This window comes from Tyto alba, unplaced genomic scaffold (genome assembly GCF_018691265.1).
Source record: "Tyto alba isolate M040663 unplaced genomic scaffold, T.alba_DEE_v4.0 Super-Scaffold_1000006, whole genome shotgun sequence".
Classification (NCBI taxonomy): domain Eukaryota; kingdom Metazoa; phylum Chordata; class Aves; order Strigiformes; family Tytonidae; genus Tyto; species Tyto alba.
The window spans coordinates 8,884,538-8,901,293 of NW_024881272.1; the positions used below are offsets into that span (position 1 = coordinate 8,884,538).

A 16,756-nucleotide genomic window follows, 5' to 3' on the forward strand; every position below is an offset into this window, starting at 1 on the left:
ACAGAGCCCAGGATAAATCTGGTGTAATGAGAGATTCCATGTAGCTTTTGAGGGGGCAGTTGCAAGGCACAAGCCTAGAATGCTCTTAGAGGAAACCAACCACTGTGTACACAAGACAATCTGATCCTCAGAGTGCACTTGGATCTCCAAAAAGCTCTCCCAGAAGGGCTCTTAAAGAAATTAAGCTGTTGTGGGAAGAAAAGGAAGGTCTGGGTAGTTTCTTATTGGAGATATTTTCTTAGTACTCTAAAGCCTTTAAATGCACAAACCAAACATTTCTTACTGGACAAAGGTCTGGGGAAAATACAAGCTATTTCTGTGTAACCTTTGTTTCTGCTCAATAGTATGTGGTTTCTTTTTCAGTGTTTCAGAGAAGTCTCTGCTAAAATGCACAACTGCAATCCTAGCACATGGTATAGCTTTGTTATGACCCTCTGGCATGAAGCTTCCTTGCTCATTTTAGACCTCAATTTCCCCAACTTGCTCTGTGCATTCATAAAGCCCCCACCCTGGGGCAGTGAAAGAGATTATAGAGCATCGGTCACCGAACTACAGCAGAGCCACAGGACCAGGGGATTTGGCCACCCAGGGCCGAAAGAGGTAAAGTAGGTAAAAGTTTAGGGGACAGACCAGATTCCTCCATGGGGTCTCACAGGGCAAAGCTCCGGGCTCTTGCAGGCAGCAGGAGGTCCAGAGCTGGAGCCGTGCCCCCCGTGTGCCCGCTTTCCAGGGGGACACGGCGCCGGCTGCAGCTGGAAGGAGAGCACATAGGGTGCTTGGTGTCTGCTGGCCAGCGTTCACACAGACTGTCTGATCCCACAGATCTGAGCTCCCCCAGGATTTCCGACACTGACTTTATTACTGAAAATTAATGAGAAAAAGTGGCCGTGTTCCCAATGGCTCGGGAGCCGAGCTGCGGGGGTTTCCCATGCTGTCCCATGGCCCTGCTGCCCTTCCCAGCCTGGCGGCTGTGAGAACTGCCGGTGCCCCTCGCCCACCCCTCACTGCCACCCTCTCCCCTTTGTGCCCGGGTGCCCAGCCGGCTGGCAAAGTGCTCGGCAGGCAGCACCTCGGCTTCAGAGGAGATTTTTCAAAGCAGCCACCGAGCTGGAAGGCACTGACCTGGCACTTGGGATACCCCGGGTGATATCCCTGCTAGCAAACGGGCAAAGAATGGCCCCGACACCCTCTTTGGCCCTGAGGGGAACTGGCCCAGCCCAGCAAACCTGCTGAGCTTGCAAGGCTGCTGTCCCTCGGGGAGCGGGGGGGCTGCAACCCAGCTGCTGGGAGGTGGGGCAGTTGGGCCCTGGGCTATCCCCAAATTAGGGCAAGGCACCTCCATGCTAATAACAGAGCCTCCCCCCAACTCCTCTGTGAAAAGGGCAGAACGGTAGCAGCCTGTGAAGGAATAAAGCCCCTCTGCAGCTGCTGTTACTTCCTTACCCCTCTGCGAGGCAGGAGTGGGGCTGGTGGGCATGTTAATGCCAGGCAGTGGGAAGGGGCAGCCCACCAGACCCCAGGTCTGGCACTCCTGTTTGGGTGCATCTAGGGGGGTCTCTAACCAGCCCAATCAAACATCATTTGAGCATCTCACCCTCTGAAGTTTTAGGCAGCACTTTTTTCATTCAACTTTCATTACAAACCAGTAAAAAGCCAGTGCCAGCTCTTCAGGGAGGCACAATTTCTAGCAGACTTCTAGCTTTCAGTTACTGCACTCACCTGCTGAAACGCTGATTTGCTGCATAATCCCAGAACAGCAGGAGACAAGGTTGCAACACAGGTCCAAAATCCATCCAGGAACCAGAGACAGGCACACCTCAGCACTGCTCAGGTGGGGAAAGAGGGCCTGGGGCTGAGCTTAAATATAGCCCAAGGCTGAGGAGGCAGGTGGGGCTGGTCAGGGCGATTAAGGCCATTAGTGTCCTTGGGCTGTGGCCAGCTGGGTTGGGAGCAAGGTCTCCCATTCACAGCTCTGGGCTGTGGCTATTAAACAAGGCACTCAGAGGCACGTTTTTGTAGCCACTCAGGCAGCTGAGGTTGGGGATGGACAAGTGGCAGATTGTCAGGGTGAGCCCTAAACCCACACCCCGGGCGGGATGCCGGGCGAATGCCCTGACTGGGGTGGAGCAGGAGGGGGAGGCAGAGTGGAGCTGCACACCCTCTGTGTGCGCCCGTGCCGGAGCGGGTGTGATTGCACAGGCAGGGGTGTGGGTGGCAGAGGCACGGGTGGGTGTGAACAAGTCCTGCTGTGCAAGCTGCAAAAGAGTTGGTGCTGAGGCCGCGGTGGCTGCCCTGTGTGTGTGTGTTTGAGGGCTTTCCCCTTGTGCCAGCTCTGTGCTGGCCAAGTGGACCTGGGCGACGAGCCCTGCCCCTGGTGACCTGCTGAGGATGGTCTGTCACATCCCGGCTGGAAGGCAGGAGGGAAACATCCAGGATGGCTGTAGTTACTCTCTCTACTGCGAGCGCTGCTAAGCCATGTTAGGAATGACTCCACTCCAGCAGCAGCTTGTCCTCCCGCGGAGTGGCTGTGGGGAGCCACTGAGTCAGAGCTTTGGCTACGGGACCTCTCGGAGCCAGGCAGATCCCTGTGTTTGCCATGATTTTGCCTGCTGAGCCTCACTCGCTGGGGTTGCACCTACACTGTGCCTGGGTGCCTGGCTGGGGCTGGGAGAAAGTCATGCTGAGGGTGTCACAACTGTAGGGAGGCACTGGCTCCGTGACTGCGAGTTAGTAGAGCAATCGAAGAGATTTTACCCAAGCAAACAGAAACATCGTGGCGCTGGGCAGCACCCAAGCTTTAGGTGAGCAAGGGGCTGCATCCCACTGGCGCAGCAGTGGGATAGAGCCGTGCGGGGGGAGATGGGGACAGGTCCCTGCTCTGGCCCCTCATCCCACATCGTGGGCAGCTCCAGGTTCCGGTGTGTGTTTTACTGCTCCAAAGGGGGATGGAAAAAGGGTCCAGATTTTCCACATAAGAAAATTCTGAGTGGGAACTCTTTTTGGTTTCAAAGTATCACTGTCAGATAAAACCAGAACATTTGCTATGATTAAAAGACTTACTTTCATTTTAATGGAAGCTTAAAAAATTTGTTCTGGAACAGAAGCCACTGTTACCCACCAGCCAATAACCACAGTTGAAGCTGTGGATATTTTGACATTAGCCACAGCCTTGAAATCAATAGCAAGAATTCTTGTAAGCACTTTTTTTTTTTTTTTTTTTTTTTATGAAAGTGACATTTTTCATTGGAAAAAACCTTGCTTGAATGAAGCATTTCTACCTCGCTGTTCTAAATACTGACCTGGAGCCTGATATGTCATTAAGAAGAAACCCTGGGGGCCTCCTGAAACCCCTCAAACAGCAGCTTGGCCCTTCCAATTTGATTACCTGATCTCACCCCAGAAAAAAACCCACAGATCTGCCCCCTGTGCGAGCTTAGAGATGAGAAAACAAAATCCAGAAGCCGTCGGGGCCGGGGCCAGCTGCAGCGGGACGGACGGCATTGGTTACGGGGCTGGCGGGGGTCCAGCTCCCGGCACTATATAGGAGCGAGGGGGGGGAGCCGGGCTGCAGACTGAGCTGCTGCCGCCTGCTTTAGCCATCGCTCACACTCTTCTCACAGCTGAGGAAAACTATAGCCTGCCAAGATGTGCAAAGGATTAGCAGCGCTGCCCCACACGTGCCTGGAGAGGTGAGAGCGGCCAGGCGGTGCGGGGATGCCGGGGGGGGCTCTGCCGGGGGCAGAGAGGCTCGTCTACAGCACATCCCCATGATGGACATCTCTTACAGGGACTGGGATTGCCCAGCTCTAAACTGGGAGGGAAGGGTGTCTTGCTGGCAGGGGCTCAGCAGGATGCTGCGAGTGGCTGGGACCCTTGACGGGGGTGGTGAGTGCTGATCCAGTCCCAAACTGGCTTGAGAACCTCTCTGCTGGGCGAGTCTGGGCTGCCCCTAACCCACCCCTCAACATCAGCTGCTCTCCTGCGTGGGCCCGGAACAGGAATGCGTTGTCCTCAGATCTTAATATTTGCAAAGTGTGGCGGGAGGAGGAAAAAGGTGGGAAAGCGGTTGCCTTTCTGTGGTAAAACCCATCCTGGCTCCAAAGTGCCCCAAAATCCTCTGCAAGTGCCTGCGTCTCCCTCACACACAGATCAGCCGGCCCCAGCCCCTCTCACGAGGCTCGGCTCTGTGCAGAGTACCTGCTCTGCCTCACTTGTGGCACCCATCCTCATCCTCATCCTCATCCTCATCCTCATCCTCATCCTCATCCTCATCCTCATCCTCATCCTCATCCTCATCCTCATCCTCATCCCCCTCCAGCCCAGCACTCACCTCGGTGGTGGTGGTGGTGCTTCCCAGGCTGCTCTCACCCCTTGGAGCCCAGGCAGGCTCCAGCCTCTGCCATCTCCATGCTGAGCAAAACCTGCCCTCTCCTCCACTCCTGCGGAGCTGGAGGGGCTGTGGAGGGGGGTAGGTGAGAAGCAGAGGTGCAAAGGGGGGGACATGGCATGAGGCTGGGGGCTCCCTGCAGCAGCAGGGTCCTCGATTCTTCACCTAAGGAGGAAACTTGGTAAAAGACTTTACACATGAATTACCCAGTGAGGAATTCCTCGCAGCTGTGAATGCCTTAGTACTGTTTTTTAGGTGGGGGCTAAGGTGGCATTCACAGTCCTGGGGGAGCTCAAGAGAAGCCCCCCTTCATCAGCTTAAGCTGTGCCACCGGAGGCTGATGCTGTTTGCCCAAATGCAAGGAAAATTCCCATCACAGGCCAAACAGGAGCTCAGGCTGATGACAATTTCTTTGTTTGAAACATGGCTTTCTGCCATCCTCATGGCCCCATGCTCACCTTGTCTGGTCTCCCACAACCTCCTGCAGCCACACAGCACTCTTCCAGATGTGATCCACATGTTTCTGCTCTGCTGTCATCTTTGTTGTCACTCTCATGCTACTTTCTAATACTAAATAATTTTTTTTTTCCACTGCTGCTGTGCTGATGCTCTCATTGACCTCTGTTACGCTCTCAAATCCTCGCTCTTGAAGGTGGCTTCACTTGCACTTTTATACACAGAGTTAGGCCTGGGTTTGTCCAATGTACATTGTTTTGTATTGATCTATGAGGCATTTCAAGAGCTGCTTCACTGCCAGTCTCACGAGACCCTCCTGCAGTTCCTCCCAACAGGCCCCAAGTGCTGTACCCAGCCAGTGCAGTATCTGCTGCTCGGCCACTGACCCCCTTCTCCCCACACGCGTGATCTGTTTAACAGCACACTCCCAGCCCGCCTTCCCCTAGGACCTTCCCCACCGAGGAAAACACACCATGTACCCTACGCGTTGTGTGCTACTTTTCCCACGCTGTTCTCCATGAGCTGACCTTCCCCGCTGCAGCTGCCTGGGGTCTGGAGAGCCCAGTCAAGGTCCCCTGCAGACCCAAGGGGCTGGTACCCCCCGACTCTCCCCAAGGCACGTGCTTGCTGGCCTCTTCAGAGAGGGCCGATAGGTCTGAAGGAATCTCTTCCTACTGCCAGAGCTGCTTTGACTCCTCTCCAATAGACCATATTTGTCCATGTGTCCACCACGGCTCTCCGATACAGCTGCTGCTGACATGCCCTCACAGCATCACACTTGACGCTTGTGGGTCCTCTAATCCCCCCTGGAGCCTTTTTTCCCCTCATGGGACATTCCCTCTGGCACCTCCCTGCCCTTGGGCACTACAGCAGCTGTAGCTTTCAGGTATAGCTTTAACTTCTTGGAGCTTTTTGTTTTGTTTTGTTTTTAAAGTTGGAGTCTCTCCCGGCCCTCCCCAGCAGCCTTCTTGCTCTTGATGTGTTTGACAGAGCCTGTATTTTCTTCTAATGCTTCTTGGAAGCTGTTTCTCAGACTTTTTCTTGGCTTGCTCCCATATGTTCTCACACTTAACCTTCCACAGTTTACAGTCCTCTTGCTTTTTTCTTACTCAGACGTAGCTGGTTTTTTTTTTGAAGGATGCCTTTTTGTTTATAACTGCCTTTTTTTACCCTGCTGTTTAGCCTTTGCTGAAGCTTTGCTTGAAAACTTGTAATACATCTGCTGGAGGATGTCAGGATGATGTCTTTAAATAGTCCTTCCCTCCCACCAGCCTGCAAGTGCTCAGCCTCTGGCTGTCCTTTGTCGCTTCCTCATCTCTGCTCTCTCCCCCTATTTCACAAAGGTCCCACAGCCAAGGACTTGCTCGGGGGGGCAGGGGGGAAGGTTCTTGCTGCTGTCCCCACACCAGGACCTGCGGGACTTCAGCAGAGTGGGCAACTGGTGATGGTCCATCAACGGCACCATGGGATGGAGCAGGGGTGGAACCATCCAGGGAGCCCCAGGGGGAGCAGCAGGCAGTGGGGCTGCGATAGAGGTCCAACACCAGTCCAGGAGACCAGGCTGGGGAGAAGCCCACCTACAGCACAGCCCAAGGGAAGGGAGTCCTAGGGATGAGCTTAGATAGAGCTTAAATAGACTGTGGGCAGAATGTGAGGCTCAGCTGGGGCTGCTCAGTGCTGTTAAGACCCATTAGTGCCCTTTGATCCTGACAGATGTTGGCTGTAAGTTACTGTGAGAGGGGGGGAAATGGAAAATCAAGATTTTGAACCAGGTCTAAGCGTTACCCGGGAGAGCACTTGCTGCTGCGTGAAGCCGCTGTCAATTGCATCCAAATCTTGTGCGTGTGTTGGCCTTGTCCGCACCAGGGTAGGGGGGTCCCCAGGTTCTGCTCAGGCAGCAGCAGAGTCCTGGCCCTGTCTTCCCACCTCATTAGCCACTCACGTGTTAGATTTGGCTCTTGACACCCCTGCTCCCAGCACGGTCTGTGTTTTCCCCCTGCCTGCTCAGGACCCCCAGGCATCCACTGTCATCACTTCAGAGGTGGGCAAGTCCCTTCCCCCTGCCTCTTCACCCCTGCTCCTGCCAGACAAAAACCCCACGATCAGGCACACGGTTGCCTGGAGGGGACCGTCCCTGGTGCACAGCACCCAGCACCGGCAGCGGGTTGGCCACCGTGGTGTCCCCAGCTCTGCCCTCCCGAGCGTGGGGCTGCGGCAGGGACAGGGACCAGGGGGCAGCTGGCATTTTGGCTCAGCCCCTCTTTGAGAGATGCTCCCCGACCCCACGCGTCCCCTTCCCTATGGGGACCCGTGGCCACAGGCACAGACATCCAGGAAAGCAGAGCCGAGGGAGAGGCCGTCCTGCCCCATCAGCTTTCCTGGGTCACCCTCTGCACCCACCCGTTGCTTCGGTGCTAACGGGGCCGCAGCTCCTGCCCCCTTCACCTCTCCTCCTCGCTGCAGTGTGCCAGCCCTGTGGGCCAGGGCTGGGCCGTGGGGCTCCCGGCACGGCGGTGCTGCGGGGCACCCGAGGCTCGCAGGAGAGGCAGCCCCAGCTCTGGGCATCAGTAGCCAGCTCCCGCTCGGAGCATTTATCCGCATTGTATTTATTTATCAGAGGGAGCGGGATGAACGGTGCACGGCAGCATCGCTGTCCCAGAGACCTCGCGGTGCGAGAGCGTGGGGACCTCACCACCCTTCGCCTAAGGTCCTGGTCTTTCCAGGCGAGGTTCAAGTTTTCTTGGAAGCACGAGCAACGGAAACTGTCCCTGTAGCTGCTGACATTTTCCATGAAAACCGTTGGGTTTCTGGGGCTGCGCTGCCCCGTGCTGCACACCCGCCGCGGGCTGGGCTGCTCGCTCTGGCTGGCCCCCGTCCCGTGCGAGGGCGGCTGTCGCAGGCCGGTTTCTGCAGCAGAAGTGGGGGGCAGCTAGTGGGGGAGCAGAGCCCATGCAGGGTCTCAAACTGTCACCCGTGGGGGCTGGCGGGTAGAAACCCAAAACAGAGGGAGTTTTACAGGGAGGGGAAAAAAACCCAAAGGAATGGAGATGAAATAGCAGACATAGCGAGGGTGTGATCATCCACAGAGAGCTTCTGAAAATAAACTGCAGAGGAGAAGCACAGCAAGCCCCGAAGCCAGCCCGTGGGGAAGCAGTGTGTCCCCTTGCTCTCATTCACCTCCTGTGCCAGCAAGATGACCTGGAAGTCACCAAATGCTACTGTGCCAGGGAGAAGTCCTGCCCTACAAAGATGGGGTTTGGGGGGTATCTGTTTTCACCCCTTTAGTCCTTCAGTCTTATGCAGCACACCCAGGTTTTGTCTGCAAAAGCCCAGCTTGCTCTCTCTATCACCACTGAGCTGCAGCGGAAGGGCGACTCTTTGCTGCCTTCAGATGCTCAGGACCACCTTGTAAATTGTATGGCACAAAAGGGAACATTTGGGGAGACAGATGGACCTGCTGTCAAGCCCCAGGACCCCTCTTGTCTCTGCATCCTCCAAATGGAGGTCTGGAGCATGGCCTCGGGGGAGCGGTGACCAGCATTTGCCCTTTGGCAGCCAGAGTACTTCAGCTCCTGAAACCCTCCTTATTCCTCTGCCCACAGAAAGCAGCACCCAGGAGGTACCTGTTTGCAGGACCCTGCCTGTTGGCAGACAAAAGGCTTATATATTACTTATATGTACCCTCTCTGGATGATATTAGGGTGCCCTGCTCCAAATGCTGTTGCGAAGTGGGCACCGTGTGGGATGGGGCTTGGAGTGGGGCAGGCACCGCCGTGCAGCCCAGCACGGCCCCTGCACAGCCTCTGCTCTGAAGGCAGCTCCTTCATCTCCTCGCCAGCATTTCCTCCGGGCTCATCACTATAGAAACTGAGTGCTGCACACACACACGTCCCCTAATTCATCCTCAGAGCCACCCGCCAGCTCCACTGATACAATTATCCCGGCCACAGATGGGGACAAAGCAAAGAGATCAAGATCAAGAGGTGCCGCTAATTCTGAGTGCCGGGTTTGAAATGCCTCATCCAGGCGCCTTTACGGCATCAGGGTCCATTTGTTCATGTGTCATTAATTACACAGCTTTGTACCCCACCAGCGGCCGCTCCGCTCCGGGGGCCATGCGGGCGCAGGGCAGGGACCACCCCCACTCCCATGTCCCTCTGTCTGACTGGCCTCTGCTCGTCCCCTCCCTCAGGGCCAAGGAGATCAAGACTAAGCTGGGCACGCTGCTCCAGAAGCCTGACTCGGCCATTGACTTCATCATCCCTTACCCAGAGAAGCCGGAGAAGCCGCCCAAGGCCCAGAAGTGAGTACTGCGCCGGGGAGGGCTGTGCTGGCACCCGTGCCCCCCCGGCAGGGTGGGTGCGAGCCCTTTTGGGATGCGGAGGAGCTGAAGCGGGTGGGCACAGCAGGCTTTATGTGGCAGGCAGCTCGTGGCACGCTCTTCGTGACCCGCCGGCTAGGTGCGGGCTCGGAGAGTTACGTCAGGGCAACATGAGATGTGTCAGGCGATACAGCTTTATGGAAACCAGATTTCTCATGGAAACTCAATTTACTTTTGATGAGATTTCACATTATTCGATAAAGGTTTTGCTGGAGGCATACTGCGCTCAGATTTCTCTGAGTCACCTGTCTCAGCCCAGAGGTGCCAGCCTTGCGCAGCCTGCCGGCTTCGGGGCCACTGCGCGTCCCCCGCGCTGGGTGCATGGCCCCATGGAATGATGCTTGGCTCTGGGCAGATCCACGATGATAGCACCCTCTCACCTTATTGCCTTTGTCCTGAGCCTCTGCTGTCCGGCACCAAGCTGGTTTAATGACAAAGCAAAGCAGAGGAGAAGCTAGAGAGGCTGATGGGCTTTGCTGCAGGATTAACAGTTCAAAAGAGGCAAAATAAACCTTGAAAAGAAGTGTTAGTTTAAATCTAAAAGCAGGATGGCTTCCATGATGTAAAAGGATGACTTCCCCTGGGGTACCTCCAGCCCAGCCTCGGGCAGCTGAGCCAGGGGCCTGAGCTGCTGCCCTGGACACTCAGCCCTGCCACCATCCATGTGTGTGAGTGTCCTGGAGACGCGTGTCCCTGCCCCGGGGAGTAGCTCCCTGCCCTCGAGCTGCACCCAGACACACACAGGGCCAGAAGACCCAGGTCTGACAGCACCCAGACTAACTCGCTGGAGGTAGGAGAGGCTGACTGGCCTTGCTTGTGGGGAAAAAAGGCCCATCTTGAAGGGCTCATGTGGCCATTTCACAACGAGAACCAGGAGAGGTGCATGCCTGCTTTTCACAAGGCCAGCTTTCTATTTCCACTTTAAAAGCACGACTTTTTGGTTTACACCAGCCCCTCTCCCCACGGCAACATTATTCTAAACCAATAACCCTCCACCAAGGGATTACTAAAAATCCCAAACCAACCAAAACAGGGGCTGCAGTCACTGTGATGGCTGCAGCACACGGGGACACCTGCAGCATTGTGCCTGCCCACCCCGGCGCTGCCCGGGCCTTTCACACTCAGTCGCTGCCGTGCCCCGGGTGCCTCTGCCAAGGGGACACATTTGTCCCCGTTAGCCGTCCCCGCAGAAAGCCGGAGAACATCGTCACTCCCCGCTGGCTGGAGGAGTTGTTTTCCCCTGCGCTGCAGCCTCGGTATCACTCCCCCGTCAGCATCTTGCTCACAGTTCATATCATCCCTGGGACATTCAGATAATGGAAAAGTGAATTTGGTAGTTTCCAGGAAATCTGGTTTGCGTTGGGTCCGCGGTGAGCCCAGCGCTCAGTGGTGCGAGGGGCTTCCGTTCCCCTCCACTGGGCATCGGGGAGCCCCCTGCCCCAGGGCAGCTCCATCAAACTCCTTGTGGCTTAAAAATTACCAAACAACAAAACCACAGACAAAAGTCCCCATGAAGCTCTTTAGACACATTACAAGCATTGCATTTAAAAATAAAAAAAAAAAAAAAAAAGTGGAGAAACCACGCGCATGAAAAACACTGAAGGTTTTCACGGGGGAGGGAGCCGAGGCCGGTGTCCTGCCCGGTGGCGGGGCGTGGGAATGGGGCGGGAGGGCTGTGGGAGTGGAGGGGCGCTGACCCCAGCCCCGGCAGCGCAGGGCTGCAATTATTCGACCCCCCCTCCCCACCCCACCCCCCCCAGCAGGGAGCATCCTTCCCCACCCCAGCAGGATAACACAGGGATGCTTCCCAGCTCTCTGCAGAGCCCCCTCTCTGCCTTCCCATGCATGGGCACCAGGGCAAGGCGGGGACCCACGGCTGCAGAGGGGACTCACTTTGCAGTTCAGCCACATCCCTGCTCAAACACGGGGGAATTCACCCACCCAGACCCGTCCTCACCTTCCCTGGCACTCGGGTCTCCCCAGGAGGAGGGCACTCGGGCTGCGATGCAGCGGCATCCCTCTTGCTCCACCATTGCCCCTGCTCTGCAACAGTCTCCACAGATCTTTACTCCGTTCCTTCCCATTTTTAAAGGAATTCCTTAAAAGCCTGGAGGCTGTGGGGTGAGTATGGACCGCCTGGGCTTTCTTTACTCTCTTCAGGCCATCACCAGAGGAGGCTCTGCAGTGGCGTGATTCCCTGGAGAAGCTCCTGCAGAATCCCTGTAAGTTCACATTCCCCTGTGGTCACATCCACCCATCCCACATCCCCCCCGGTGCTCAGTGAGGGCTTCCCCCCCCGCGGGACCACCGGTGCTGAGGGAGGGCTCGGGCCCCCTGCAGATGGGCTCGCCAGCTTCCGCAGCTTCCTGCGCTCCGAGTTCAGCGAGGAGAACGCCGAGTTTTGGGTGGCCTGCGAGGACTACAAGAAAACCAAGTCCCCTGTGAAGATGGCAGAAAAGGCCAAGAAGATCTACGAGGAGTTCATCCAGACTGAGGCACCCAAAGAGGTCAGTGGCCACAGGGCAGAAGATGGTACTGGGAGGGATGAGGCTGCTGCCCCGGTGGCCTCCACCCCGAAGGAGAGTGATGGCTGTGGGGCTCAGTGGGCTGTACCCTCGGCAAGGGGCAGCCCCAACCCCACGTGCTGCACTCCTGTCACTCACAGCCCTGGTGCCCCTGTTTGTGTGCTCAGCCTCTGCTGGGCTGCCTCCTGCCACGGGCACCCCCAGCACATCCCAGCCTGTCCCCCTCTCCCCACAGAGCACTTACTTTAATCATAAGGGATGACAATTTACAGTAATCTTCCTCCCTGAGTTAGCTTTGTTGCAGGATAGACTTCAACCTTAAAGATTTGCCACCAATAATTCCCCCAGATAAGTGAACCTGCTTCGGTCCCTCCCCGTAACCTTTGTGTGGTTATTGGCGGGACAGAGCAGGCGAGGGGAGATGCCATCACCCACCCCCCGCAAAGGCAGGGCCCCCATCCCTCTTATGCTCCCGCCACAGGTGAACATCGACCACTTCACCAAAGCTGTGACCATGAAGAACCTGGTGGAGCCATCACCAAGCAGCTTTGACATGGCCCAGAAGAGGATCTTTGCCCTGATGGAGAAAGACTCTCTGCCCAGATTTGTGCGGTCGGAGTTTTATCAGGAGTTAATCAAGTAGCCACGGGGCAGGGCTGTGCGAGGTGTTCCCCGCGGGCAGTCCCACTGCTTCTGTCTGAACACCTGCCCCTTCTATTGCAGCTGCTTTGCTTTCTTGATACCACCCTAGAAGAGCACCCAGGGGCGTTGCTAAACATTTCCTGCTGTGCTTTGGACTGCCAGACGTCCTGATGTTTCCTCTCTTTCCTCTCCCTCAAAACCCCCAAGTAGCAGAAAGCCCTGGTGACCCCCCCTGGGTTTGGGACCCAGAGGGGCAGCGGAGCGGCCTCAGCCCCGCAGTGACCAGGAGCCACTCGAGCCGCCGGCACGTCCCTGGCACTGCGGGGCTTGGCTTTAGTTGGAGGCCCTGAGGCCCCCCCTCTGCCTTCTTAAGACTTCTTAGGACGTGACAATTTTTCTCCCAGTTTTGGCCGTATCGCTGGTTTGGCCCAGGCTCGCTCCTTCCTCCCACCCTCTCTGGGCGTTGCTGAGGCTGCACGGGGTGCCCCATGGGTGCTCCCCTCCCCGGCGAGGTCCAGTGCACTGGCAGCCCTGGGGTTTGGGGCGGGAGGGGGGCACGTCCACCTCATGACTGGCATCCCCTTCTCCTCAGAAAGCGGCCGATCAGCAGGCGCAGGGACGGCTGTAGGGCAGAGCCGGGAACCGCACGGCCGTGTGCCGCAGGCTTGGCACGAGGGGTGGGCAGAGCGAGCCTGCGGCACCACTCCCCCAGTGGCTCCGCTTGCAGTCAGCTGCGAGGCAGCCTGCTGGCTTCACACTAAAGACAATAAAGAGGATAAAACAAGATCTGTTTGTTCAAACCACCGGGACTGTTTAGCAACCCAGACCCCTCGCTCGCTCCAACCGCTTGCACGGCGTCCTGAGCTCACAGGCTGCAGCCCGTGCCCGTGTCCCCAGGGCCTACGCGCGGCCCTCAGCAGTGCTGGTGGCTGCTGGTGTGCTCGCATTCCAGCTTCGGGGAGGGGTGCTGCAGTGATTTCTTGCTCCAGTTGCTTCTCTCTGCAGTAGGCACGCCAAAGCGATACTTCTGCACAAACCCAATCGAGGGGCGTTGGTGAGAGGAGGGAGGACAATCATGTTGGGGGAGAAAAAGCTGCAATTGCAACTGTTCAGGTCCAATAAAAAAGAACCCTAAATCCAAAAAAACAAATCCAAACCCCAAACCGTCATTGGAAATATGAAAAATAAACCCCTGGCTTTTTGAGCAAACGCCAAACTCTGCTGAGTTTGTGTAGCCTGCATGTCTCTCTCCTGATTCCTCCTGTCTGCCCAGGACATGTTTCCACATGGCTGCCTCTTAAAAAGACCAGCTCTTTTCAAATGATGCTAAGCCAGCCCACTGTTAGCTACCAGAAGAAATCACAACTGAGGATGGGGCAAGGGCATACGTGAAAGGCGGCTGGGGTCTCATTTCAGCCTCGAGGCGAAGGCGATGAACTCCCGCTCCGTGGGGCCTGGACGTTCCATCCCTGCGATGGTTTCCTGGTGCAGCATCCGCAGGGCTGTGTCTTGCAAGGGGCACGCTGCAGGGATGGAGCTGCCCAGCCAGCAACCCGACAGACGCCGGTGAAATCACAAGTGACCCCGCTCCCAGAAATCGGACTGGCTACCCCCGGCGGCTCAACCTCAACTGCAAGTCATGAGACTCCATCTGAAATGCTGTAACATAAACAACAGGTTTGCCAGCCTCTTCAAGACTTTCAAAATCTGATCAAAACTCCACCAGCCCCAAATATTTACATGCTGTCACTATGGTGATGAAGAAAAATATATCCCGAGCTGGAGGAAGTGGGCTGCTTTTCCAGGCGGGGATGGGAAGGCAGAGGAAGGATGGAAGCTATCACAAACGTGACTGTTTTTTTTTTTCTCTGGAGCAAATGGCCTGGGAAAGTCGGTGCTGGAGCGGCAGGGGGTGATGCTCGTGGGGCATTCCCCTGGGGTGAGCGCAGGGGGCGGCTTGGGCGGCCCCAAAAAGTCCGAGGAAGCCCACAGGCGGCAGGAGGGTCCTGTCAAAAGGGCTCAGGATCCCCCGGCAGCGCCCACTGCCCAGAGCTGGTGGGCAGCAAGGGGGAGGCAGGAGCGGGGCTGGGTGCTGGAGGGGGCTCGGCCAGCCCTTCTGCTGCAGGATGCTCCCACTGCCTCTGCCTGGAGAGCTTCTCCACCCTCCTGATGTCTCCACGAACTGGTGTCAAGACAAGAGGGTTTTGCGTGTTCAATCTCCCTATTCATGGCATGACTCATAGAAATGCAAAACCAGACTTCCCTGAAAAAAGACCCAGATCTTTCATTTTTTATTTAATCCTTTGGCAGCTATTTCCAGATACCCTCACACGTTTCGCAGTTAAAAGCTGGGATGTTTCACAGCCAAAGCTGGGATGCTGCTGGAGGCTGGCTTGCTGCTTGTCGTCAAAACCTGAGATGTCACTAGCTGCAACAGCAACGTATGGGGCAGGGAGAAGGTGTCTGGGTATGTATGTGCCGAAAAGAAATGCAGAGACTGGATTCAGGAGAGGTAAAACAGCTCTATTGGAAATCCCTCCCCAGCTTGATTTCTGCTAAAACATTGGAAGCCTACTTTTGGGGGTGATTGAACAGGTGCCAGTGAGCTACTGGGTGGCCATCAGATATGGCCCCTGAAGCATTTCAGAGCTCTTGGGAAGTTGTGTTTGTGTAGAAGGATCGTTTGGCTAATTACTTGGGTGGGCTCACTCCAGAAAAGCAGCAATACCTGTTCCCACTCCACGGCCAAGCTTTCCGCAGGCCCACGGGTATTTACTGTTGGGCCGATATCAACCATTATATTTCTGGTAGGAAATACTTCATGTATTTTATCGCTCTTGCTCTCATGAAGTTCAGCATATGTATGAGCACTATACACACGACGTTGTACATCTATAGCCATAAACATATACGAGTATACACACACACATATATACATACCTCTAACACAGGCATCTGCATCCCCAGTGAGTCAGAGAGCCAAAAAGCAGAGTTTCTGGATATTGTGCTTGGGGTCTGTCACGGAGATGAGCGTGCATGGGTTTCACATGGTGCTGGATGCCATCGAAGAAAACCCTGGCCATCCACCCGAGTGAACATGAAGGTGCATCTTCCAAAATATCCTCTGAAATCACCCTGGGTGCCTGCAGCCTGGGTGCATCCTGGCGCCCGAGCCGGCGCAGGAGGTGGGTCTCGTGCTCTCGGAGGGACCCTGACCCCTGCCGTGGGGCAAGGCAACCCCACGTTGCAGCCGGGGTCCCTGGGCACCAGGCGCTGCCTCCGTGCCTCCCCGGCGCCCACTCCTCACCACGGGGACATGTGGAGGCGGGCTCCCTGCAGCTGCATCCCTCAGATTAACGCACAGGGATTGTTTGCTGCGTGTTTTCTGATTAATTCAGTGACCTGGACCCTCGCACCTCACCAGCCACGGTGTGCATCACCCAGCTCTCCTGCCCCGTGCTGAGGCAGGGCTCTGCCAGTGCTGCCCAGTCCCAGCCCTGGGGAGTGCCGTGGCTACCCACGGCGGGCTGAGGGTGTCCCAGGGCTCATCCAGGCTCCCCCCAGACCTTGTTCACTCCCTGGAAGGTGCCAAGTGCCATGGCCAAGGGCTGGAGCAAGGTCAGGAGGGGGGATCGGCTCCTCACACCCAAGAGCAGCAGGTTTGCAGTCTGACATTCTCTGTGTGATTTCCACTAGAGACCTTCATATGAGGAAGATGCGGGACACTGGTGTGCACTGGGGAACTGGTTGTGTTAGCCCGTATTCTTGTACCACTCAGTAATCCACACATAAACATGAATTTCTGCTACTATCTCGATAGACTATTCATTTTGTCTCTTTACACTGAAGGTACAGTGTTTCCTTACCCTCTATAGGGCACTCGCAAAACTTGTGCCCTGACAAGACCAAAAGCCTCTGAAAGCTTCTGCTGGGGTTGTTTCTTAGGAAACTGAAAAGGGAATAAGAGTATCACCCCAGGAGGCTGCTCCAGAGAAAACTCCCCAGCACCAGCGTGGTACGGGCACCCCCAGCCCCTCTGCCCAGGCGCTGCCTCGGGCTTTGGTTCGCAGAGCCAGATCACGCTCCAGCAGCAGCCACCGTGCCTGCAGGGGCAGGGGCTGAGCAAGAGCCAGCCCTGCACCCCCCCATTGCCAGCCCTGCACCCCCCCATTACCAGCCCCGCACCCCCATTACCAGCCCTGCACCCCCATTGCCAGCCCTGCATCCCCATTACCAGCCCTGCACCCCCCCATTACCAGCCCTGTACCCCCATTACCAGCCCTGCACCCCCATTTCCAGCCCTGTACCCCCATTTCCAGCCCTGCACCCCCCCATTGCCAGCCCTGCATCCCCATTACCAGCCCT

The 16,756-nt window shown here is 56.4% G+C and overlaps 1 protein-coding gene across 1 annotated transcript; it reads left to right on the forward strand.

The window, feature by feature from the left end:
- Positions 1 to 3,547: 3,547 nt before the first annotated feature.
- On the forward strand, positions 3,548 to 16,202 carry RGS5 (regulator of G protein signaling 5). The gene is made up of 5 exons (XM_032998657.2): positions 3,548 to 3,689; positions 9,036 to 9,146; positions 11,385 to 11,446; positions 11,565 to 11,731; positions 12,231 to 16,202. Exons 1-5 carry the CDS (start codon positions 3,646 to 3,648, stop codon positions 12,390 to 12,392), a joined length of 546 nt encoding a protein of 181 aa, XP_032854548.1. The 5' UTR covers positions 3,548 to 3,645; the 3' UTR covers positions 12,393 to 16,202.
- Positions 16,203 to 16,756: the final 554 nt, after the last annotated feature.

Excerpts from the sequence above, each read along its gene's own strand:
- RGS5 (XM_032998657.2), top strand. The coding sequence starts at position 3,646 with ATGTGCAAAGGATTAGCAGCGCTGCCCCACACGTGCCTGGAGAG. Across the intron at positions 3,690-9,035 it reads CCCCACACGTGCCTGGAGAG|GGCCAAGGAGATCAAGACTA; the intron begins GTGAGAGCGGCC and ends CCCCTCCCTCAG. Across the intron at positions 11,447-11,564 it reads GAAGCTCCTGCAGAATCCCT|ATGGGCTCGCCAGCTTCCGC; the intron begins GTAAGTTCACAT and ends GGCCCCCTGCAG.